Genomic DNA, 27,344 nt, shown 5'->3' with positions numbered 1-27,344 from the left:
CTTGCAAAGGGGGGTTACTCTAATCATATTATGGATACAGGCCACCATAATTCCCCATTGACTTGATATTAGTTCCAGGTTCCAACTTTTCCAAAATTTTCGTTGGGCTGAACGCTTTCCACTAGCTACAGACAAAGCAACAGCTGACCAAGTGTACTAAACATTAGTTTAGAGTAAGGATGACTTGTAATATTGTATGCTTCTGACAAAAATTAAAGACCTTGTCTTATAAAGGAAACGTACCAGTTTCACAATGTTTGACCTGAATTCTGTATGTCTCTTTCTTGCAATCATATCAAATCTATTTAATGCACTTTGAACGTCACATAATATTTAGGCCTATTTATTATAAATGGTACTGGGTAGCTTGAATAGTTACAATACATTAGTCTACTTCTTGTAAAGTCAATTCTGTTATCTGCTTGGGCCTACATATAAACAATAATTTTTTCCTGTTTTTTGTTATTAGTATTATCAGGGCCATGCATATGTTTTTGTGTCCCCGTTACCTATAGCATACTTGGGCCTATATTTTTGTTGCTATTGGCTAATCTAGCAAAAATTCCAGGGCCAGCCATGCAGACTTAAGTGACTGTAGAACAAAAAAAATCAAGCAAACAGCTAATCATTAAAGATGTATGATTTAGATGAAGAGCTGGCAGTTCTTGCTATAACAGTTCAAAAGTAGAAAATTAAAAATGCATGTATAGAAGATTACTTTATTCTGAGCGAAGTTATGAATATTTTTGACAATACATAGCCTAAATTGTCTTCATTGTCAAGTACCATTGTCCTAATAATAACGTCTCGCTTTTCAGTCCTTTAATTGACAGTCTCTTTGAGTTTCGTCCACATCAACGTTTAACGAAGGCGTGGAGCATTGTCTAATCCACTCAATATCTTAGCTAATATCTTGATCTAAATAGTCGTGGGCTTGTCATGTGAATAAATGTCTAAATAATATAATATTTATATTTGAAACCAGAATAAGACATGCAATAAGCAGATTTAGCTCAGGCATAGTACTCAGTAATGAGTTGTCAATCGGAAGTAGAATTTAAGCAAAATGTTCCGTAAACTGTAATACTTTATTGGTTCACACTGTCTGTAGAGTCAATTCCCACGGACTAATGCAAGTGAATGATATATTTTATATATAAAAATACAGTGATAATTTGGTAAAACCCTTACCATTGTCAAAATGTCCCCATCAAATTCTATCTCCTTATGACATGCGTTTGGTAGAACAAATAAGGTAATGTTCTGCCCCCTCCCCCCTGGTCTTGGTAGAATGGGAATATTTATTCCATATTTGGGAAGGAAATTAACGCCAAGGTAATGTTCTGCCCCCCCCCCCCAGTCCTGGTAGACTAGAATGGAGATGTTTATTCCATATTTGGGAAGGAAATTAACGCCAAGGTCAGTCTATAACGTACAGAAATTAGGAGGTTATAAAAGAGGGTGTTGAGTGAAATTCATCAGAGCTCACCCAGATATTCCGAGCAGCTATCATCTATGCTTTATTGAGAAAGAGGACCTTCGAAGCCACACAGTTTAACAATAAAGATGTAGAAACGAACTAACCTGTGGTTTTATTTACTATCACAAAAGAAACACAACAAGGAAGTCCGATATTACTACAAAACTTCAAAACATTTTCGGCTCCCTAGACCGCGAAAGGACCCTTAACTGATAGTTAAACAATTTTAACAGCAAAAAGGTTTCAAAATCGCAATACTTTTCGGGTGCTTATTGACTATAGAACGATAAGTCATGGCGGGATATTAGATTCAAAATTCTAAATTTGTTAATGTCGTGCCATTGTCTAATTTCTAACTTCTGTTCATGTAATTTCTAATTTAAGACAATGCATAATCCAATTTCTTTATTTGTTCAGCTTGAATTTTAATTCTATTTCATCTTATTTCTATCATTAAGACGAAAAATGTCTTCTTCATTGACGCTTTACATGTTTAGCATGAACATCTAACAAATTTAGAATTTTACACTTCTACCTAGCTGTAATACACTGTTAAAATTTTTATGTATTTTTACCTCTTTTTTACTGGCAAAAATATTGCCATCGTAATAACTGCATGTTAACATTGCATGTTATTTCAGAGTCTGTAATGTAACTTTACCTCTAGCTATTATACATCCAAGGTAAAATTACATATCTGTAAATGGAGTACATGTAAAATTACCATGATGTTAATTTACATTAATTTGTACAATAACATTTAAAACAAAAACATATTGTGTATTTTGACAGAGTTTATGTATTAGTACCTCATAACTATTGTAGAATTATGTATTATGTAATTTTCCGATGTAACATTACTAAAAGGAATGTGTTTGTCCCCGCTTGGCTAATTAGTTCTAGGTTTGATCTTGGCGAACACAGATAGTTTTTCGGAACTTTTAGCCGAGTATGTAACGCAACATTCGATAATGTAAAGAAATTAAATGAAATGGGGTTTAATGTGCTACTGTTCTGCTCCTTACAATGGAAAGAGTAGGTGGTATGACACCTTCCAAGCAAAATGCCCCACACAACTCAATGTATAGCATATGCCTGTCTATTAGCCAGTTCGGAGCATTCATATTTTGAATAACCTATTTCTCTAAAATGGACTAAATTGACTGACAGAACAGTAATTATTTTGCCCAAAATTCGATATGTTGTCAAAGGGGTAATAACCAATGTGACCACTATTTGACAGTAAATTTACAATTTTCTGTAAAAATAATATTTCAAAGGGCATTTCTGTTAATATACAGCCCCCGTGATGTAAACTGACATATGGTTGTATTACTACACTAAATTTGATGTAATCTTACATACGCCTTGTATTCACATGCATCTACATCGTTTTAAATGTAAGTTAACAAACCATGTGACATGACAAATCTGATACTGTGTTTTTACTATTCTTATAACTGTAAATATACATATAATTTTAACAGTGTACTATAGGGTTATTTTAGTTCTATTAAAGGTGTTCTGGCTAATATAGAAATTCTTTACCTACGGGATCAATCTGTTTCACAGAGAATTACGATTCTTCTAGTGTCTCTGTAAAAGATGACTGCCTTTAACACGTGCCGTCAGAGCACACAGCGTCAATCATTGGCTGAATGGCGCGTAAGACGTTACTGCTTCGGGCAGAATGCTGCCTTTTAGTCATTTTAATACCCATTTACACTGAATAGAAAATAATTTTTACCTACAAATAATTCAAACATCTTTATTTATTTTTCTAATACATCAAAAAAATGTTTTGGAATTTAATTTGTCGGCGGAAAAGAGTTAATATTTGAGACTCATTAAGTCGCATTGATGTCATCCTTATCGGTGATTGTAGAGGCCTAGCGATTATTCACTGCTACAGAATGTGTGAAGAAAACTAGACTAATGAAGTACTTTGCATTATTCTACTAATTTCTTAGACTAACTCACTGGCAGTTATGCCAGTAGGCTATCCAATTCTGGAAGGGGGTTACTATCGTCCAGTCATTTCGTGCACAGATCGATTAGTCGAATTAAATAGAATAATGTTGACGTAAAACATGGTAATTGTCCCGTCCTAATCGTTGAAATATCTATATTTGTTATATAAGAACGAGATGGGTACATTTCCCTTCAGACATCATCCGGCGCTCCTAGCCGTATGTTTAGTCGCCTCGGCTTACAGGTCAGGATATCGACATCATGCGGAGTTCGTAGGACGCACTCTGTGCCTCTGATTCGAGGCTGGCACAGAGACAATATGTTGTATTTCAACCGTTAGGTTTGAGTTCTAGGCTTGTTAAACTCAGACTAGATATTACAATACCCCTTAATGTACTATCATAGATGTTGTATAGTTTTTTGTATTTGATATATAAAAATAGTTTTAACAACACAGTGTTCCAGAGTCGATTGATCCTAAAGGTTTTATATACAGCGTGAATGTCCTGACTATAATCGTCACCCTAGTGTCACTGGCCGTTTTCTGGAAGTTCCTGATTAAAGTCACATCTGTCCCCGTAGTGTTACATATCAACCATCATTACAATCTGATTAAAATACAGATCTATATTTCGTTTCTTTTTTATATACTTTAATGACCTCCACTACATGAAGATCTGACAGGTTGTAGTGGAAGGTCGTATGCATATTATTTTTTTTTTCTGTGATATAATTTAGCTTGTCTCGAGATTATCACCAAATGTTTGGCGGAATATATTCCGGTTGGTGCTGACGTTCCATAAAACCACATTTCATTTCGTTACATTTCTATCTTAATGATCTTTTAGAGGCATTTAGTAATTGAATAGAGCAATAAACTATACTTATGGAAGAACAATTACTGATTTATTTGGGCGACGTTTCGAAGAGTATTCTCTCAACGTTTTTAAGCAAGTATGGAAGAACAATTACTGATTTATTTGGGCGATGTTTCGAAGAGTATTCTCTCAACGTTTTCAAGCGTGATTGAAAACGTTGAGAGAATACTCTTCGAAACGTCGCCCAAATTGCTTGAAAACGTTGAGAGAATACTCTTCGAAACGTCGCCCAAATAAATCAGTAATTGCTTAAAAACGTTGAGAGAATACTCTTGGAAACGTCGCCCAAATAAATCAGTAATTGTTCTTCCATAAGTATGTGTTATAGTTTATTTCTATCTTACCTATCTTCAGTTGCTTTCGTGTTACTTTAAATTACTCGGATGTTAAAATCTAATCCCATACTAATTCTTTCAAATTATACACAAACGTAATTTACATCAACCTTTTTTTCAGCTTTTCAGAAATGTAAAGTTTTTCTAATTCAACTGTACTGTCCATCTAATACTCGATAAATCCGAATATAAATGTCGAAACGGAAAAAAAAGAAGAGGGAATAAATAATTTTTACAGCCATTTCAATTGTGTGTAGCTCCGCCTGTCGTCATAATGATAGGGTTACAATGAAGGAGAAGTGTATTTTTATATCTAATTCCAACTGCCAAGGGATATTTTACTTGCATGTGTACACGGGACCTCGGTTTTACGTCCCATCCGAAAGACTATACGTTGTCTCTTGTTGCCAGGCCCCCTGGAGTTTGATCCCGGTGTTGACCGAAAGGTCTCCATGAATTTCCAGTGTAGGTTCTCTTGTGCGTGATGCAGGACGGAGGGCGTCTAGCCATTCGCGTGGGACAAAGGTGCAGATAAAAGAACCATGACAGTTGGAATTCGATGTGAGAGTCATTAGCTCAGACGGTGCAGACGAGTAGTACGTTATAGCCATTTCATTTCATATACTAATTACAAGGACCATTGGGTAGGGATATAAGAAGTAGTAGATATAATCTTAAGTCATTTGATATCCGATTAAGCCGCATCTCATATATTTCATAAGTATAGTTCGTCCTTCTTAACGGGAAAGTGGAATCGTTAGGATTCCAAGTAGTTTCCGTGTGTAAGACGCTGGCTCGCTAGCCTGGAGGTCGGGTGTTCGATCCCTGCATTGGCCGAGAAAGTTCATCCAGATTTTCCGGCGTGGTTTCCCCTTGTCAGTGATGCAGGACGAGGGCCTGACAAGAACAGCTGTCTAATCGTTCGGATGGGACGAAAAACCCAGGTCCCGTGTACATATTGGCGTGCACGTAAAAGATCCCTTGGCAGTTGGAATTCGATATAAGAGTAGGCCGTAGCGCCGCTGCCCGGGCAAAATTTCCCTCATAGCACACTGTATGGCGTATGCCCGTCTTCATTAGCCCAGTTTAGGAGCAGAACAGTAGGACGCTAAACCTCATTTCATTTCATTTCATTTCCCTAATATCAAAATAACACATGCGATCAAACCAATTAATTTTGACTTAAAAGAGGTTCATCCTCTTTAAGCTATAAGCACACGGTTGAAGCACGAATAAATACGATGTCTTACGTCAATTCCATATCTAACAAAAAATGGGTCAAGAGATATGTTCCTGATAAAGTGAAATCGTTGCCAGATGTAGGTGGCATTTATCTATCTTATGAATATTCATTATTTACAAAAGTAATAGAAACTGTTTAAATGTTGCCATTTAATTATAGAGAATGGAAACCAAAGGTAAGTTTTTGACAGCAACAGATATTGCATGGATATACACAAAGAAATCGATAAAAACAAATTTTTAGATTATTCAACCCAATATATGGATCGGTCTTTTTAATATTATCTTATTACTATTTTTCATGTATTATACTAATTGTAGGGTGTATAGATGATATACAAACGCTAAAGAAAGAAGTCAGATGTTCAGTATGTGACGAGGAAGCAAGTGGTCATTATTTTGGTGCCATTGTCTGTCTACCATGCAAGGTAAATAATGAATGAAGTGTAATCTTCTAAGTTTTAACAAACGTCCATACATAAATAATTTTTATGTATTTTTTCTGTTAATTGTTTAGTAACAACACTGGAAATTGATGGGTTTCAATAATTTTACTATTAATGTTCCAATGAATTGAAGTCACGTGACGATGTATTTGTTTATGCAGGGATTAAGGGCGGGGGGGGGGGGGGGTCCAATAATTAAAGGGGCCCACAGATTAGTTCTAAAATTGTTTTATATAAACATACTATAATTTATCATTTTATAATATTATGATTTTATTTATTATGTTCAATAATGCTTGTGCCAAATAAATCCATCTATCTAACTACCATACTGTCATACAAATTGCATTTGTGTGAGTGTGACGGACACTGACCAGAATGTGCACCCTTTCACTGTTGATGCAAGAGCCACAGTGACATTTTATGCAAAGGGTCCCATGCAGGCTTTACCCGGCCCTGAATGTACGACAATGTACGATGTCTGACAATAGCCCCAATCACCCCACGGATATAACCGCTCCAGACCGAACTACACAGTGACAAATAAACTCCACACTCTTTTGTATGACAACTGAGATTGATATTTCAAGCATTTTATATATTTCAGAGCTTTTTTATACGCTGTACTAAGGACGGGGAGCCCCAGTTTACGTCTACATGTGACAAAAATTGCAATGTCTTTAAGAACAGCAGAATAAAATGTCAACAGTGTCGGTATAAAAGATGTGTACTATCAGGAATGAAAAGAAACGGTAAATTTAATTTTTCTTTTTCTATGAGATATAGACAATCAAATACAACACTATTTATGCATACCAATTGCTATAGTTTAATTGTTATCCGTAAATAGTGTTGTATTTGATTATGTTCCAATTACTAAATGCCATTCAAAGAGTTATAGACAAGTTTTTTCCAGGCACAAAGTGCTTGCTAAACAAATGTTCGCCCCCAAACCTGGACATTATTTTTTCTTTGAAAACATAGTTGCTTCAGATATGTATATAGTTATTAAGAACCTTTGATACATTAAAGCAGCCAAGTCTATAACTCAGTGGTTCTCAATCTTTTTTTGCCAACGGCACACCTTGGAACATATGAAAAAATAGCGGCACACCTGGATAAAAATATATGAAAAATATTTGAATTTTGCGAAATAAAAACATGATAAGTCAGACTGAATACAACAGCAGACAGAGACTAGTCATAGACACATAAAATGACTCAAACCAAATAAAGAAAAATACAGCTATGAACTTATCAGTAGACGCCATGCAGTTGAATACTCAATTGGGATCACGTGGTTTTTCACATTTTCTTAGTGTGCCCTAACTCAATATCATCCAAAGTCTTCGATATTGAAAACACGAATTATTTGTCAATTTAAATCAACATTGAGGTTGTGATCTTACCGGGAAAAGATGGGCTTCTGATACGATAAACATTTTACCATTGGTAATTGGTACACGAATCGTGCACCATAAGGCGTTTCAGTGCCATTTGTAACAAGGGCCTCACAGATCTACGCTAGATATATTCCACAAGTCATGTCAAACGGTGACACTTTATTCTTTTCTGGGGAGCATGCGCAATAAATACTATCGGTGTACACTGGAATAACCAGACGCTAGAGACTGCCATTCGATTGAGACTGGCATATTTCGCCGAACATAATGGATTAGACATTACAGAAAAAAACAGAAACGATTGAATGTAAATCAGTTTATATACATTCATATTACACTATTATATGCGTTGCAACTCATTTGTGTAAATCTCTAGGTCCCAAATATTAGCGATTTAGCTCCTTTAATAACCAGTTTTATTCACTGAAATATATCTGTGATTTCTCCTTTTTAACACATCTGTTTTAACTGGTCAAATGAATCTTATTCTTGTCGTACAACTTTTTTTATCTAGAAAAGCCAGATTTTTTATCACCGAAAGAAGGTCGATGTTTGTGTCTAGTTTGTGGAGATTTAGCTAATGGCATCCATTTTGGCGTTCACACTTGTGAAGGATGCAAGGTAAGAACAATTTTCAAGACAACTAAATTCATTCTACCTTGTTTAATATTACTGAGAAATATGCATATTAAGAAAGGGGTATAACGAACCAAATAATAAATAATTTGTATGCATTAAATTCAGGGGTAGATTAAGCGAACAGTTCTAGGGTCTTCCCCAAGAAATCTTTAAAAATTACACTGCTGTAGATGAGATTTGGCACACTTACCTGTCTCTTATTTCGTTGCCAAAATCTGGCGAAAAACAAATGAAAGTCGGTTTAAAGGGCGTAAGGCTCTATTCTTGTGAACCTTAAAATAGTCGGGGAGCCACGGTGGCTAGGTGGTTAAGACGCTGGCTCGCTAGCCTGGAGGTCGGATGTTCGATCCCTGCATTGGCCGAGAAAGTTCATCTGGATTTTCCGACGTGGTTTCCCCTTGTCAGTGGTGCAGAACGGAGGGCCTGACAAGGACAGCTGTCTAGTCCTTCGGATGATACGAAAACCGAGGTCCCGTGTATACATTAGAATGCACGTAAAAGATCCCTTGGCAGTTGGAATTCGATATAAGAATAGGCGATAGTGCCGCTGCCCTGGCAAAATTCCCCTCATAGCAGACTGTATGGCGTATGCCCGTCTTCATTAGCCCAGTATAGGAGCAGACCAGTAGGACGTTAAACCCCATTTCATTTCATTTCATTTCCTTAAAATAGTCGAAAAAGATAATAGACGCACATAATATTATTTTAATATTAATGAAATTTGAATGTATATGAAGTGATTTATATTCAATTTTTAAATTCGTATTGTAATTTATAATCAATTATATATATGTTAGGTGAAATACTTGAACTGTCCAAATTGAACGGCAGTCGTTTCCGCCTGCTTAGTCCATTCTACGCGTTTTATTAAAACTATTATTTTGTCGTTTTTGAACCACCCATTACTAATTACTTCCGCACTGCCTATGAAGTGATTTATATTCAAGTTTAAAATTTTTATTGTAATTTATAATCAATTATGTAAGATGAAATACGTGAACCACCCATTACTAATTACGTCCGCATTGCCTTGTAGGATATTATTTTCTTTGTTCATTGCAAATGGCACCCGAAACCATAGTGTACACGACTCATGTACAGATTTTAAAATGTTAATTGTGTCTGGAATATTGGATATTAGGAACCTATATTTTCCCGACCAGATAACAACATCAATATTGATTGAAAAGGGCCCATATTGAATTTTAATTCGTGTTTTAATTTCGAATATTACGGAAAATATTGAATTACAAGTTTAGCTCCTTTAACCTACTACTACTCTGCACCATGCACTTATGAAGACGGGCATACGCCATGCATTGGTCTATGACGGGCCAATTTTCCAAGATAGCTTCGTTTCTGCCTACTCTTCCTCAAAATCCCTTTGTTGGTCTAGAAAGTCAATCGGGATTTTCCGGCGAGGATTCCACATGTAATTGGTGCAGGACGCAGGGCCTGGCAAGCATATAGTCGTTCGGGTGGAACAAAAAACCGAGGCCCAGTGTTAACAAATAGAAACCTTGATAGTAGGAATTCACCACTGTCCAGGCCAAATTTCCCCATGAGTTCACTTTAATTCATTAACCAGGTTGGCGGAGAAAAGTAGGACGTAAACACCTGTGTCATGGAGATCTTGATTAAAGCATCTGACATTTTCCACGTGACAAAGGTGTATGCAGAGATGAAACTCACGTTATAAAAAGAATCATGGAAAGCTTATTGAAACCACACATTTCATTTGGAAAGGCTTTCATGAAGTCATCACTGTTACGGATGTTAACTCAATTTCCTATCCCTTGTTACCAGCCTCTTGTGGTTGGGGAGACCAACAAAAGTAGTTTGAATAAAGATGGAGGATTCTAATTGTATAGTGATTCTGCAATGGTGAATTAATCACCGACTCCATTGAAACAAAATTACACTTTAACAGCACTGATTATGGGACATTAAACATACGACATTTCATGTTAATAACTGCCTGTGGATTATGGTCCAAAATTAATGACTATGCACAATAAGGTGGGCAGGATCAGCTTATAGCACGAGCATTAGGGACTGCAGCAGGTTAAGTGAAAAGTTAATTCAATAGTAAATGCTGAAAATAGTTTTGGGTGGAGAAATTCGATTGAAAGAAAGTACATGTACCTAAAGCAAATGTTTGAATTTTAAACGTCGTTAGCCTTGTGAAAATGAAAGATTTTGGAAATATTACGGGGGGGGGGGGGGGGGGGGGGTGTCACAGCAGGGGCCGACATTATTTTAATCCGGATCTGATAGTGGAATTCAAGTCATTAGTAGCGAGCGATTTGCGATTTGCATTAGATCGGGGGAAGAACGCTGACGCATGGATAATAATAAGTGTGCCAAACATAAACCAACACGCGTTAGACAAAACCATCGCAAGTAAGTCCTGATACCACTCACCATAGCCAACGCCAACGAATATCCAGCCACCGAAAACAACCGAGAACTTGGCCTATGTGCACTAATGTATGGATCATTATATTAAAATACAATTAAATTAAACAAAGATACAATTTAAAAATGTCGGATTTGTAAAACAAATATTGATTGATTTGTAAAACAAATATTGATTTGTAAAACAAATATTGATTTGTAAAACAAATATTGATTTTTCATAATAACACAACTTTATGGATTTACTACTTCTTGGTTTATTACATGCAACGTTTCAATACTCTTACAGGTATCTTTATCAAGCAATGTCATTCAAGGAAAATATTGATTTGTAAAACAAATATTGATTTGTAAAACAAATATTGATTTGTAAAACAAATATTGATTTTAAGACACAAACGTTAGTTTTAGTATACAAATGTCGAAATACAACAAAGGAAGAAATAAGAATTAAGGACTATGAATTAAGAACAAATAATTTTAAGAACACCGAATAAAGAGCTGTTTGGTTTTCCATAGCCCTGAACTCAAAGGGGGACTTTTCTCCGATTCGGGGGCCCTTTTGTTTGGCTCGGGATCCCTGCCCCAGGGGATTCATATCATGTTCTTGTATCACTTGTTTTGTCGATTTCGGCATTGTATGTTGTAGCTCAACTGCAGACATTTGAATCTATTTGGCTTTCGCATGATTCGTCGCCCCTCTGACCCCAATCACCCACGCCATTGATATCATCGACTATTACAAATTGTTCACGGTCTTATCAGGACAAATGCTAGTGTTACGTGATAAGACCTTCACAATGTAGATAATGATTAAAGGATATAATATAAAGTATAATTTATTATATCTTACAGAAGTTTTTTCGTCGTTGTCTTTTGGAAAATTCAACTCTGGTATGCAAAGACAAGAGAACCTGTCCGATAAACCCAAAGACTAGAAATACGTGTCGTTTATGTCGATATATGAAGTGTGTAAGAGTTGGCATGTCACGAAGTGGTAAGTTTGGTATAAATTATGTAGGCTACAAGTTCGCGATAAGCGTACCCAGTTTTTAACTAGTTTCCATGTCGATAATCGGACCCAGTTGTTAACAAGTTTCCATGACCTAACAATCCATAACATCGCGTGTCAACGATGCATGACCATTAAATAAAAATAGGACCACCTTAATTAACAAAAGATATCTGTTCCATGTTTTGGCGACTTTCCATTTTCGTGTTTTCGCCGGTTACATGGAAACGGTCTCATTAAAATAGTGTCCTTATAAAAACTGACACACTTATCTGCCTGACTGCACCAGTGAGGAGATTTTCTGGAGTGAGCAAAGGTTAATACAGCGCACGTGGATTCGCAGATCGCACAGGGACGACGACAACATACGTCCACATGAAAATGTGGGCTATAAAAATAGGTATTTGCGGCGCTTGTCAAAGTGTCATAAAAGAACAATCGCCCAGTTAAACAATCGACTTTGGAAGACTAGAAAAGAAATGAGTCGCCTGAAGGCTAATAATAAAAATAACCAGTGGCTGACAGGCAAGATACGTCCACATTTTGCAAGAGATGGATAGAGAACATTTTTCGTACAATCAAGGGCCATAATCCAGGAAGTTACGATCCGATATACGCGAATATCGAAGGAATTAAGATCTTTGGGTTATAAACAAGTATTTCAAGTTTCATCAAAATCGGATAAAAATTGTGGCCTCTAGAGGGTCCACAACCTTGATAAACCAAATATTTACACTATTTGCGTACGAGGGGCGGAAATTTGACCCGGCAGTTTTGGTCCGATTTTGACGAAATTCGAACTCAGCCATCATTAAGGTGTAACGGTGATATATTTAAATGTTTTTTTTTAAACCAGCTAAGAATGCGATTTTTTGAACAATCAAGGGCCATAATACAGGAAGTTATGATTCAATATGCGCGAATATCGAAAGGAACCAAGATGTGCAGTTCTCCTTTGAGACCCACAAATATAAATATGAAATGGGGTTTAAGGTCCAATAGTGTTCTGCACCAACCGGGATAAGGTGGACAGGCATACGTCATGCTGTGTGGTGTAGGGGTAAGTTTGCACGTACAGTGGTGTTTCCGCTCCCACTTCACCGAATTCAAACTTCCAAGGGTTATTTTACGTGCATGCCTACGTGTACACGGGTCCCCAGTTTTTCATTTCACCGAACGACTAGACGCTGATCCTTGCAAGATAGAGGGAGCAGTGAAAATTATACACAACTAATATGTGTCCTGAACATTTATCTTTTACATAATTGGAGCTTAAAAACTCTTCCTTACGTCCCCATGTGTCCTTTTCTGTATTTTTAGCTATCAAGATGGGTCGCCCGCACAAATATCCACGGTTTTCAGTTAGAAATAAGACTGTAAGTAAGGCTGAAGATGAAAAGTGGATAAAAGATTTATTGGAACCGAGAATATACAATGATGCAAACAATGGACATAGAAATGAGGCGCGTGATGTTTCTTATTGTGTGGAAAACGTTCAAAATGTACGTGACCCTATCGGAAATGAACACATTGCTAATGACATTGGAATGCCACGAACGTTATCATCCACAATAGAATCATCTACAAATACAGCAGCTGGCGTTTATGGGGATTTACCATCTTTTTTTACTGTAGAACTAGATCAACAATACCAGAATGATAACCCAAATTACTACCCGTTACAGTCTACTCTTCGAACCAGATCAATGGATAATATCCATTATAATATGTCAAGAAATAACGAGGGTTGGCATATACCAACTTCGAACAATTTTAATAATGAGCAACACAATTTGTGGCCAGTTTTGGAAGAAAACTGTACCCAGTTATACAAATCAGCTGATTTTGTGTCTATGCCGGATTTGAGATATGTGGCAACCAGTCCATCAAAGTCGAATATAAATGTTCCAAAGAATGCTTACCAGGCCTTTGGCTACTTTACTGAATCGACGTCTTCTTCAAAGGAATGGCGGCGCACCATTACCAACAATATTAATGAAGATCAAAACCTTTTATCGCACGATTCAGAACAATTAAATACTAATGCTAGGAGAATGAAAAGTCAGATTACAGATATTCCAGATACATTTTTTGAAAGCCTAATTACACCCCAACCATTTCCAGGCAAGGTACCACTTCGTGAATTTCAACCTGTTTACCCTAAATTCCAGAAAAATAACTTATGCAAAACGCCTGGAATAATGTGTGATCAACTAAATTTACACACCAAATTCCCGACTTTTAATTCAACAAAAGATGCGCAAAACATGATAAACGCTGATAGTTATAAACAACTTCCTAGATTTGATGTCTCCGAAGAACCCAATTCTTTTGACAAACTGGATTTTAATTTTGATATCTGGGGCTGGAGTTGATACACGGATATCCTGACTTGATTGTTCTTATCTACATGCACATTATTACGGTTTAACATAGCTGTTAATTCTACCCCTTGAAGATATGTTCACTCGGACGGACGTAGTTGGGTCGAACAGCTCAGAGTATTGTATCTGAAATTATATTTGAAATTATAAAGATAAATTAAATTGTAGACCCAAATTGCATGGTAAACCAATAGTAAAATCATTATTAACAGAGCGCCAACCACGGAGCCAGGCTTTGCTATCGCGGAGTCTCCATTCATTATGTTGTAAATGTAATATAATAGTGGCTTTGTATATTGTCAAACAAGTTTCCTTTGAAATATCTAAAGATACGGGGAGTTTTGGTAACTGATATATTTTAGTATCGCTACTGTCAAGGAAATATATCATTAAATGTGAAAGAACAAACAATACTGGAATAAAGGAATACATATGAATAAATGTAATATGTTTATGAAGAACCCTAACTATTTCGCCTGTTTATGTATTTAAACATTGCGTATATTTTGTTTTTTTTCATTAATACCGGTAGTAATAACTGTTTGGTGTATATCATTGCATTTTTTCAAATATTTCTTTAAATTATCATGTTATATCAATTAACGTTTCCTGCCCCGGCGTTTTCTTCCTTTTGGTTTTTTCTTCTTAGGTTTTTTGGCTTTCTTGGGTTTCTTCCCACCCTTCTTTCCCTTCTTCCCACCTTTTTTCCCCTTTTTATCCTTCTTTCCTTTCATATCCTTTTTTCCCTTTTTATCCTTCTTTCCTTTCTTATCCTTCTTTCCTTTCTTCCCTTTCTTATCCTTATCCTTCTTTTCTTTTTTACCCTTCTTTTTATCCTTTCCCTTTTTGCCCTTGTCTTTCTTATCTTTTTTATCTTTTTTATCTTTCTTATCTTTTTTGTCTTTTTTGTCTTTTTTATCTTTTTTATCTTTTTTACCCTTTTTACTCTTATTTCCGCCGCCACCACCACCTCCGCCTCCACCATCATCATCATCATCATCATCATCACCATCATCATTACCACCACTATCATCTCTTTTGCGCTTTTTCTTTTTTTTCGACGCCCCACCCCCACCATCGCCATCATCGTCATCATCATCTTGTTCTGAAACAGTTCAATGTTTGATCTCTATTCAATTACAATCAACAATTACAAATGAATGGACTGTCAGAAGTTAATAACCAATACAGGATTCCTACAGGGTCCATCCTTATCACAATTCAACCAATAACAGCAAGTTTTGTTTAAATTATGGGAGCCACAGTGGCTACTGCTAAGTGAGTAAGACACTGGCTCGCTAGCCTGGATGTCGCGGGTTCGATCCCGGTGTTGGACGAGAAAGTTCATCGGGATTTTCCGGCATGCTTTCCCCTTGCGAGTGGTGCATGACGGAGGACTTGGCAAGGACAGCTGTCTCGTCGTTCGAATGGGACGAAAAATCGAGGTCCCGTGTACACATTGGAGTGCACGTAAAAGATCCCTTGGCAGTTGGAATTCGATATAAGAGTAGGGCGTAGCACACTGTATGGCGTAAGTCCGCCTTCATTAGCCCAGTCGGAGCAAAACAGCAGGACGTTAAACCCCATTTCATTTCATTGTTTAAATTATCTCAAAAACTGTGACACAGAGACCAATTACAAGATTTCGACGACAAGGTTTCTCCGATTACAGTAAATCTCAGGATATTTGAAAAGAAAACTTTACAAATTTTGGCCCATAGAGTGTTTACAAGGTTTTGATGACAAGTGCAATGAATTCGCAAATACTGGTCAAACTATTCCAGCAATAAAAAGGTTTCAGTGACAGAGACAACAGCTCTGCGAATAATAGAGGGCACAACTCTGAATTCCGACGGGTTCCATGCCTTTAAATAAGTAGTTTAATAAACTCAGCAAGATTCACAAAGGCATCTCAAAATCTCTAGTCAATGGAGCGAGTATAAGGTTTCGATAGCTTTTACGTTAAAAGCCCAGTAAGTTTGAAAAATAATATCAACACGAACAGAGGCGTCGACAATATACGAATAATAATAACAGAGGGGAGACAAAGTGATATAGTTTCCATGATCTTGTGCCGTCCACTTGCTTTATTTACTATGTTTATTGCGTGTCGAGCTTGGGTGCCTGCCTTATTACAAGGGGAATGTGATTAATATATTATATCATTAGAATTCAGTTACGAATTCTTTTTTCGGTATGCCCGCTACCCACCTGCGAGTTTGTCGCGTCGCTTAAGCGGTTTTAAGGGATCTTCACTTTCACAGCATGGAGCTTGAGAGAAACAATAAGCATCTCCACCACCTTCCGGATCACCTTCCTCTATAGCTTCATTGATGGATGTTTGTAAGTGTCGTAGAAGTATAATTATTAACCACTGAAACAAGACAAAATGGTTAATGTTAGCCGTAGTCCTTTTCTTGGTCGATTTGATCACTCCATTTTTTTATTTTATTTTCGTATGGGGGCGGGGGGGGGGGGGGGGTCGCAAAATTTGTAAACGTGAATGCTGAATGCTATTAAATTGGACGTGGTATAATCGTCAATGTGGGTTGATTATAAAACCTTAACGGGTCTAGAAAGTTGAGTATTATATCTGGATATGACCGGTCGACAAGTTTAGAACGATTATGACGAAAATCAATTAACGAAGAGTTGTTTTAGGAATAAATACCAAAGTTTCAACTGACTTATTGAAAAGTAAAGTCGGTCGGAATAGTTTCAACTTTAGGCTAAAGAACACCAGTTCGCATAAATCACGTTCTTGAATGTGGCACCGATGGTTATGTCTCGACATCTCGTAACAAGCATTTAGCTACCCAATTTGATCTTAGATACTGCAGTTTATAGGACAAGGGCTAGTCCAGCTTCTGCTAAATCCCCTTACTTCCGTACTTCCATATGTTTGCTGGTTAAACAATATGGTGGTTATTATTCACCTCAAACCCTATTGAAGAAAACACGGCAGTGCCCGTTGGTAATAAAACTGTATCTTCATAAAACAAGGAAAGAACACCTGAACAGCCCTTTTTATTCAACGTGATGTCTCCATAATGAGGATGGGCTGATCTTTGAGAAACTTTATGAAATATACACGGTCTTGATGAATTAATTCTACAGCAGCTGAATGGAACATCATCACCATAATAATTACCATGTTTTAAATTGCTGAAGAGAAAAAAAATAACAAATGACACTAAACATCTTCAAGAACGAAATGCAAGATTCAATAAGGAAATGCAAGATTCAATTTAAAAAAAAAAGAAAGAAAAAAACCCCCAAAAAAACCAACAAGCCAACAGTGAGGCTGATGTCCCTCGCCGAAATCCCCCCAAAAATAGATGACACATATTAGTTAATTGAACGTTTATCTTTTTTAAAAATATCGAGCAATCAAGCTGATTATCAACTATACACTAAGTTTCACACTCTCTATCAGATAGAATCAACCAATCAAATTGCTTATCCCTGCTTACCGTAAGCAGGCAAAGTTCATCATCGAACTCCATCAAGGCATTCACCTAGAAAGAGAGTTATTGTGTTTCAAAGTCTCGACCAATCAAATTGTTTATCGCCCTGCTTACCCTCAGCAGACATTATCGAACTTAGCCAAGGTACTGATGTGATGAAAATATGCACCAAGTTTCATCACTCTCAATTAATTAGAACCAAAGTTATCGTGTCCCAAAGCATCAACCAATCAAATTGCTTATCTCTGCTTACCCTTACCAGAAAATTTTCATCTTCGAACTCCATCAAGGCATTCACCTAATAAACACCTACACCAAGTGTGAACATTGTTGCTCAATTAGAAGGAGAGGTAATGTGTTCCAAAGTCTCAACCAATCAAATTGCTTCTCGCTCTGCTTACCCTGAGCAGAAAATGGTTATTATCGAACTTAGTCAAGGTATTGATGTAATGAAACTATCACTCTCACTTAATCCGAACTACAGTTATTGTGTCCCAAAGCATCAACCAATCAAATTGCTTATCTCTGCTTACCCTAAGCAGCAAATGTTCATCTTCGAACTCCATCAAGGCATCAACCTAATAGTAATAAACACCTACACCAAGTTTGAACATTCTAGCTCAATTAGAAGGCGTTGTTGTGTCCCAAAAAGTGTGACGGGCAGACATGCGGACGAACCCATTTTAATAGTCTCCTGCTTTCTTCGGGACAAAAATAAAGCGATTTTCGTACAATCAGGGGATATAATCCAGGAAGTTATGGTCCGATGGGGCTTTAAAAAAAAATTCACCATCCTTGACATACCTCACTTACATGCACAGAAAGCTTGTAATTATTTGTCTTCGCAACGATGTTGTGTCGACCTTTCTACGACTAAAATTTTAAAGCATTTGTAGCAATATGGAGGGAAAGAATTTGTGCTTTGAAACATCTATGTAAAATAATATTAGAGTTTTGATAAACGCAAATTAAAATTGTTTATGAATAAGAGTTTAGTAATCATGTTGGTCATTTGCATTTTTCAAGGATAAATTCTAAAAGCACGTGATAGGAAAGTTACCATTTCATATTTGCCAAGAGTGACCAATCACATGATTAATTACATCATAATTAGCCAATAGAATAATTAATGACTGTGAATCTGAGAATATATAATTAATAGAATGTGCGCTCTAGGGTAGACAGCCGTGTAGTTCTCGTAGGGAGAATATGTAGGAATTTCCATCAGTAGACTCACCGAGTCTGCATGAGAGCGGGTTAGAGAGAATGACTTTATTATGCTTGTAACTTTGTAACCTATGTGTAGCAGTACTTAATATAAAATGTAGAAGCAAAATGTGGTATCATTGTTACTGTGTGTGTAACCATAAACTGAATGAGTGGCAGAATAAATACACAATATTTAAACTGGAGTCCTAAAAAGAAAATAAGAAACAAACGCGGCCAGAGACAATGCTAGACGATCATGGGCTGTTCCAGAATAGGTAGTAAGAAACGACACATTGGTCATACGCCGGAGTTACTGCCCAAAATATTTGTAACTCCACACACACTTCTATACCTTTGAACATCTGGATGTTCCATGTTTATATCCTCTCCATTTATCCAGCTAACTTCAAACCAATCCTTATAACTAGTACTACCGCAGCATCGAAATTCCAGTTGTGTGCGATCAATCATTTCTTTGACAGTTTCGTTTTCTTTATATAACTTCATAGAGGATAACAACCCTTTTTTAAAAGCATCTCCTAAAAAGTTTCGGTGAGCAAAACACATGGATCCACCGGCAATCAACACTATGCTCATGGCTGCCAACAAAACAATAAAACACATCATCATATTATGGAACGTTCTTCTACTTTCAGCATGACCACAATCATTAGATATCTTCGCTCCAATTATGTGGAAAACAAACAGCAGGCATCCTATGGATACCAACATGTGTGGAAGTATTCCTGTGTCGTAATTTTCAAGAATAATTGTCCTGACTTCAACCTTAAATTTCATGTAAACAGCTACCCAAATAAGACAAAACCCAAAAAGAGCCATGCCAATGTTTAAAAATGCCAGAAATCCTCCAAGTCTTTCTCTCCCCTGCTCGCCACAACGAAATTTAATGCACATTTCGTGAATTGGCAATTCTGTTTAGTACAGTTTATGGAATAATCCAGAAAAGCGAAATGTTTTGGGATGACCAAAATATTTGCCATCCTGGACCGCCATGTTGCTATACGTGACGTTATGCAATATATACGTCATCATATACATGACGTCATGATGTGAAAGGCGGAAGAATTTTAAAGGACAATATTGGTGCCATTCTGAACATCAGAGATGCGCTACCTGCGAAAAAAAAAATCAGCTACCATATAGTTACGTACGTGTTGCCTGGAGGTCGGGTGTTCGATCCCTGCATTAGCCGAGAAAGTTCATCCCGATTTTCCGACGTGGTTTCCCCTTGTCAGTGATGCAGGACGGAGGGCCTGACAAGGACAGCTGTCTAGTCCTTCGGATGAGACGAAAAACCGAGGTCCCGTGTAAACATTGGAATGCACGTAAAAGATCCCTTGGCAGTTGGAATTCGATATAAGTGTAGGCGATAGTGCCGTTGCCCGGGCAAAATTTCCCTCATAGCACACTGGATGGCGTATGCCCGTCTTCATTAGCCCAGTATAGGAGTAGGACGTTAAACCCAATTTCATTTCATTTCATTTCATTTCACGTACGTATTGATGCCAGTCATTACCATGTGATAGAACTGGTTAAACACGCGTTCCAAATGTAATTTTAACACATTGATCATTGCTACGATATGCGTTTAAAGATTCCAAGAAAGGGAAGTGACTAACGCAAAAGCCAAAACGAAAACACGAGTTATCCTTTTATAACTGACTGAAGTGACAAGTGATGACGTACTGACGCCAGTCATTACCATTCCAAATGTAATTTTAACAGTGTTCATTGCTACGATAGATGCGTTATGAAGATTTCTAAATAACTGATTGAAGTGACGAGTGATAACAGACAGGCTAGATCTACACGGGCGAATTTCTGCTCACTAATAATTCCTTCGAAGACCAAAAGTTGTTAGCCTATGTGAGGTTATGAGAGGATATCTGATAATGCAAAAAAGTAATTGAATGTCACTAAATAAGCGAACACGAGAAAAATAGAAATAGTCCGTACATTCCCTTGGTTTTTTTTTAATCAATCTATACTTATAATAAAAACATGGTAATGCACGGACTTTTTATACGCCCACATTTTCATGTGGACGTATATTGTCGTCGCCCCTGTCCGTCCACAATTGTTTGTGGACACTCTACGGGTCACAATCTTTATCCGATTGAAATATAGGTTTATCTCCCTAAGATCTCGGTCCCTTTCGATATTGGCATGTATAGGACCGTAACTTCATGGATTACGGCCCCTGATTTTACGAAAAATCGCGTTTTTAGCTTGTGGACCCTATAGAGGTCACAATTTTTATCTGATTGTGTTGAAATTTGAAAAGTTAGTTTATAACCCAAAGATCGTGGTTCCTGTCGATATTCGCGTGTATATCGGACAGTAACTTCCTGAGTTATGACCCATGATTGTACGAAAAATCGCGTTGTTTAGCTTGTGGACCCAATGGAGGTCACAATTTTATTCCGATTTAACAAACCGTTTGAATATATCACCGTTACACCTTGATGACGGTTGAGTTCGAATTTCGTGAAAATCGGACTAAAACTGCCGGACAAAATGGCCAACCGTCGAACACAAACCGTGTAAAAATATGGTATATCAGGGTTGTGAACCCTCTAGAGCTCACACTTTTGATCCGATTTTGATGAAACTTGAACTACATGTTTATAACCCAAAGGTCTTAGTTCCTTTCGATATTTGCGCATATCGGATCGTAACTTCCTGAATTATGGCCCGTAACTGTACGAAAAATTGTGTTTTTAGCTTGTGGTCCCTCTAGAGATCACAATTATTATCCGATTTACAAAAAAGTGTGAATATATCACCGTTACACCGTAATGATGGCTGAGTTCGAATTTCGTCAAATCGGACCAAAACTGCCGGACAAAATGGCCACCCCTCGTATAACGCAAATAGTGTAACTATTTGGTATATCAAGGTTGTAGACCCTCTAGAGGCCACAATTTTTTTCCGATTTTGATGCAAGCTTAAATTGGTGAGTATATCACAAAGCTCTTGGTTCCTTTCGATATTCGCGTATATCGGATGGTAACTTCCTGAATTATGACCCTTGATCGTATGAAGAATTGCGTTTTAAGCTTGTGGCCCTTTAAGAGTTAACAATTTTTATCCAATTTAAAAAAACGTTTGAATATATCACCGTTACACCCTAATTTTGGTTGAGTTCAGATTTCGTGAAAATCAGACCAAAACTGCAGGACAAAATGCCCTTTCCTCGTACGCTAATAGAGTAAAAATATGGTATATCAAGGTTGTGGACTCTCTAGAGGTCACAATTTTCATCGGATTTTGATGAAACTCGAATAGCATGTTTATAAGCCACAGATCTTGATTGCTTGCGATATTCGCGCATATCAGATCGTAACTTCCTGAATTATGGCCCCTGATTGTACGAAAAATCGCGTTTTTAGCTTGTGGTCCCTCGAAGTCACAATTATTATCTGATTTTTAAAAAAAACGCTGGAATATGCCACAGTTACACAGTATTGTTGGTTAAGTTCGAATTTCATGGAAATTGGACCAAAACTGCCAGACAAAATGGCCGCCCGTCTACGCAAATAGTGTAAACATCTGGTATATCAAGGTTGTGGACGCCCTAGAGGCCACAATTTTGATCCGATTTTGATGAAACTTAAAATGCATGTTTATAACCCGAAGATCTTGGTTGCTGTCAATGTTTGCGCATATCGGATCGTAACTTCCTGAATTAAGGCCCCTGATTGTACGCAAAATCCTTTTTAGTTTGTGGTCCCTCTAGAGGTCACAATTATTATCTGATTTAAAAAAAAAACGTTCAAATATATCACCGTTATGTTATACCGTAATATTGGCTGAGTTCGAATTTCGTGGAAATCGGACGAAAGTTGCCAAACAAAATGGCCGCTCCTTTACGCAAATAGTGTAAACATCTGGTATATTAAGTGTGCGGACCCTCTAGAGGTTACAATTTTGATCCGATTTTAATGAAACTTGAAATGCATGTTTATAACCCAAAGATCTTGGTTCCTGTCGATATTCGCACATATATGATCGTAACTTCCTGAATTATGGCCCTTGATGTTACGAAAAATTGCTTTTTGTTTAGCTTGTTCTCTATTCATCTCTTGAAAAATGTGGGCGTATTGAATTGTCAGACTTCTTTACATATATATATCCATTTTGATCTTCTAATTTATTTTTTCCTTTCTGTGACCCTCTATATACTACTGTAAACTCTGGTAGAGTTTTACCTGAACCTGGTTCACACACCATATCTTCCACCATTGATCTTTCAAAGACGTCCTCATTGAAAGATATATCTGTTGTTGATGTAATAATATTGGAATAAGAGAAAGTCCGCTTGTGTATGTTTGAAAAATATTAATAAGAAGTGATTTTTATATTTTGACTTTAAAACTATTTGAAAATACTTACGTTTCTGATGATGGTATCTAATGTTGCATTCAGTGAAAAATTACCAACTGGTATACGGCATATATATATGCTGCAGGTAAACCTGAAATCAGTTTCCGAGTTTAAAAGCTGCTGGTAATCTTCTTTAGAAATGCCGGTGTCTCAAGATCGGTGTGTCCAGTTCTTGCAAATATCACAATCAATAGCATGTTGATTCTTCCGGACGGTTTTCCTACAGGTGACACATTTATTATTAGTTGAAATCGACGCAGACATATCTTGTTCCTGGTAAAGGGGTAGCGATGAATAGACACTGTGTGTGAAATAGCTTTACTTAACGCCCGCTTCCACTGAGGTGATATCACAGACAATTATATGTTATATGAACATAGTGAGATTATTTACAATGTGATGAGCGAAAAGGGATTTAATGGATAATTAAATATTTATATATATGTACAGAAAAAATATGGCGATCTAAATATATGTTCATACGGTTCATTTGGATATATAAATAGTTTGGAAAATAATTTTTATTCTAATTGCCTTTGCAAATTCAATACATTTAACATAGTTACATGGATGTATAATCAATCGTAATTTAAGAATATATATAATCTAGTATATAAATGAGACGCTGGGTGCTTTGCGTTACAATCTCTTGGGTCATTTTTGCGCTCCACCCTGCTTAGGTTATTGTATTAGTTTTGGGGACAATTTTGCATATCATTATATGCGATTTGTCATGCCTATTTTCTCAATGAAATACCAGATCAGCAGGGGCGTAAATGTGGGGGGGGGGGTACACCCCCCCAGGAAGAAAACTAGTCGGTCGCAAAATTAGTGCAGTCGGTCGCAAAATAAGAGCAGTCGGTATCAAAATAAGTGCTCACTGCATACGTCACGCTACTCACGCAAAACTTTAGTATAAAATAAACTTGTCAACTTATCATATTTGAAAAAATATTGTGTTTCACTCTTATTCTGTTGTGAGTATGTTGGTCTATGAACAAAATTTCCCCCAGCGAGAAAAATAGTCGGTCTCAAAATAAGTGCAGTCACTGCAGTCGGTCTCAAAATTATGCATCGGCGACTCATTGAATTAATAAGGTAAACAAACAATGCCAGAATAGATCCCAAATACTATGTTTGTGTGAATCCGTGAGCCTAAATTACATACGTCACACAAAATTATAGTATAAAATAACCATGTCTCCTTGTCATGTTTGAAAAAATGTTTGTCACTCTTATTCTGTTGTGAGTATGTTGTTCTATGAAATGTTTTCCCCCATGGCAGCAGTCGGTCTCAGACTAAATGAATTAATGAGGTAAGCAAACAATTACAAAACAGGCGAAATTGACAGATAGGCCACAAGATTCTGTCTCATTTCTTATCCTCTCGTTAGCGAGAATTTGGTTCCATTTGCTATGCCAATGACTAAAATTTTCAGGCCCAGTCCCGAAAATTTAAAAGCTCGGTTACATATCTGAATTTTTTTCGCGTCTGCGGCGCTCGATTCCGTTATAACATTATCCTTCTATTCCTGATTTCTTATACTGTCTCAGCACTTTCATATTCACGGTTATAGTGAACTGCCCAGATATACTGGTGTGTGGGTCGTGGGGCGTCAGACTATACAAATGTTGTCAACTCTTGCAAAACAGGCGGAATTGACAGGGGCAGATCTCGAGATTCTGTCCCATTGGCTCACATTTCTGGTCCTCTCGTCCACAAGACTTCCTCCCAGCAAAGACCTCAAATGCTAGGATATTGACTCAATTTTTCAAAATTTTCTCAGGTTGCTCAGTGTTATAGACACAATCATCATATATGACATAAACTTTATGTCAACTTAAATAAAACTGCTTTCCGGCGAGACAACGATCGGCGAACAACTATATAATTATACAATACTGTCTATGCTCTACTCGGATGCTTAATGTTATAGCCAGTATTTTGATGACATTTATTGTGGGTGGGATTGTGGATGGCGCCCTAGATTTGGAACCACCCCACCCCACCCCATATTCCCAGCTTCTAGATCCGCTCTGCACAATATGGTCCCTAGAAAACTCGCACCTGCGGTGCGCAGCTCCTGACTGCGTCACTCGTACTGGGGGTATGTGCATCAGTCGGTCGCAGTTTGGCTAAACACCCCCCCTGATTATGTCTAATTAAATAGTTTATAATTAGATAATAATTAACTAAAACTTCGATCTCACTATATCAGTATGATCGCTACTTAACGTTTGTAATAAATAATATAAGGTTCCAGCTATGTGGTTTTTACTGCGAGCACTTCGCTTTTCTACACAACGCAAGCGGGTTCTTTTTCCCCACGTTTTTTTTCTATCCGCACTGATGACGCCAAACGTCAGTCAGCTGGACCTCCTGTTTTAACCTGGTTTTTTTTAAAATTATGACAAAGGGAGCAGATGACCTGCCCTCTCTTCTCGCGACAGCGATTTTATAAGTGTGTTTTAAATTGACTTTTTGATATTTTGTGTTGGTTTTTTTTTGGTTTTTTTTATAAATTTAAAGATGACTTTTGATATACACGGACGTTTTTATTTTGCGTTTTTACCAATTTTCAACCCATTAAGTGTAAACAATTTAATTAAATCAACCTGTCCATAATATCATATTCAATGTATTGGACAATAAATCTTTAATAAACAACAAACAACATCAATATATGTATAAGGTTTTAGAAAATTACAAATATTATAGAAATCTAGTTAACATTGGAATGATTAATTCCTCAACATTCAAATTCAGGAAGAGGGGTTTTACATATAGGCTAAGCGCGCTGTGACGTTTTCTCATTGAAATCTTTCGCATTTTCGTACTACCTTTCACTTCTGGTTCGCGATTGATCCCACTCACTCATTCTCAGACTCAAACACATTTCATAGTATTTCTATTTTTTTTAGATATGGATATTTCTTCTATATGTTTTTGTATCCAATCGTTTCGTAGTTCTTGTGCTACGATTTTGCTAGCACCGTCTCTCTAATGATCGTTTTTTCTTTCTCTGTTTTTCAGAAATGAAGCATCCGATTAATCACGAATTTCCCCTTCGTAACACACATGTGCTACTCTTTGAAAATCTCTCCGAAAAGTTCTTTCCTCGCAGCACTTCTACTCTTCTGCCACTATCACTCGTGGCCATGGTCTACTGTAACATACGATCAGATCGGAAAATACTCAATGAAATAGAATGATTAGATGCAAATGAAGCATTTAAAGTGATTCCACAGCTATTTAACACCACCGAAGCTGAAAAGAGCTTGCAAAATACCATTTATTGTAACAAAAGTACCTATAAACAAGTATGTTTGCAGTTTTTGATAAAACATTGTCCAATCGATGCGGAAATGTCTTTATCGTGTTCAACGTGTTCAACGTGTCCGAAAATATAGAACAAGAGGTATTAGAGGCCATCCTTTATATGTTATAGAGGTAACATTCCGAAAGATCTAATCGAAATAACCAATTCTGACAACGTATCTCATTAGATTCGGTTATAACACACTAAATCGCCATAGAAAAATATATGTTTATTGGCTCATTCAGGAAAGTCAAATTTATGCCTAGCCCTAAATAATAGTTAAAAAATTGATAATAAAAACAAAATATGCCGAAAATTTCAGTCAAATTGCTTCACTCTGAACCGAGATATTAGCCATTGAATTTTAGGCTAGCCTCGGTTGACATAACTGACGTTGGTATGCATGCGCGTGTCACACATGGGGGGAGGGGGGGTCCGACCTCCCCCCCCCCCCAATTGTTTTTCTCGGGAGGGGGAGGGGTCTGAATATACTTGGACCTCCCCAAAACTTTACATAATAGGCCCTAACACCTGTTTATTTACAACAATTATTAGGATTAGTTAAGGTACTATCTGTATAAAACAATGTACAAATTAAAACACAAACACTTATGTTTACTTTTTGAAATCCATTTATAATACACAAAATGTACAAAATACTTTAAATGTCTATACAATTTTCTTGTTAATGTCAATGTGTATATGTATATAGTATTGTAGTTAACAAGGTGAT

At 37.0% G+C, this 27,344-nt stretch overlaps 2 protein-coding genes across 2 annotated transcripts; one reads left to right on the top strand and one right to left on the bottom strand.

Moving 5' to 3' along the window:
* The first annotated feature begins 44 nt into the window (after window positions 1-44).
* Window positions 45-14,619, top strand: LOC126822040 (nuclear hormone receptor family member nhr-66). Its single transcript, XM_050550768.1, has 6 exons — window positions 45-173; window positions 6,228-6,334; window positions 6,960-7,104; window positions 8,270-8,376; window positions 11,668-11,809; window positions 13,145-14,619. The coding sequence occupies exons 3-6, from the start codon at window positions 7,092-7,094 to the stop codon at window positions 14,197-14,199; spliced, it is 1,317 nt and encodes a 438-aa protein (XP_050406725.1). The 5' UTR covers window positions 45-173; window positions 6,228-6,334; window positions 6,960-7,091; the 3' UTR covers window positions 14,200-14,619.
* On the bottom strand, window positions 14,321-19,682 carry LOC130012903 (photoreceptor outer segment membrane glycoprotein 2-like). The gene is made up of 4 exons (XM_056101013.1): window positions 19,237-19,682; window positions 17,286-17,373; window positions 16,471-16,582; window positions 14,321-14,334 (listed from the first exon to the last, which is right to left on the bottom strand). Exons 1-4 carry the CDS (start codon window positions 19,680-19,682, stop codon window positions 14,321-14,323), a joined length of 660 nt encoding a protein of 219 aa, XP_055956988.1.
* Window positions 19,683-27,344: the final 7,662 nt, after the last annotated feature.

Source organism: Patella vulgata, chromosome 5, assembly GCF_932274485.2.
Source record: "Patella vulgata chromosome 5, xgPatVulg1.2, whole genome shotgun sequence".
Taxonomy (NCBI): Eukaryota; Metazoa; Mollusca; class Gastropoda; family Patellidae; genus Patella; species Patella vulgata.
Note: the sequence above shows the minus strand (reverse complement) of the source record. Positions and strands in the feature narration are given on the sequence as shown.

Bases quoted from the DNA above. Each gene is read 5' to 3' on its own strand.
- LOC130012903 (XM_056101013.1), bottom strand. From the start codon at position 19,682: ATGAAATTTAAGGTTGAAGTCAGGACAATTATTCTTGAAAATTACGAC. The intron at 17,374-19,236 runs GTATAGAAGTGT...TTTTCTCTTCAG, and splicing joins GAACATCCAGATGTTCAAAG to CAATTTAAAACATGGTAATT. The intron at 16,583-17,285 runs GTTTCTCAAAGA...GTCTTGTTTCAG, and splicing joins GACCGTGTATATTTCATAAA to TGGTTAATAATTATACTTCT.
- LOC126822040 (XM_050550768.1), top strand. The intron at 8,377-11,667 runs GTAAGAACAATT...TATATCTTACAG, and splicing joins ACACTTGTGAAGGATGCAAG to AAGTTTTTTCGTCGTTGTCT. The intron at 11,810-13,144 runs GTAAGTTTGGTA...CTGTATTTTTAG, and splicing joins AGTTGGCATGTCACGAAGTG to CTATCAAGATGGGTCGCCCG.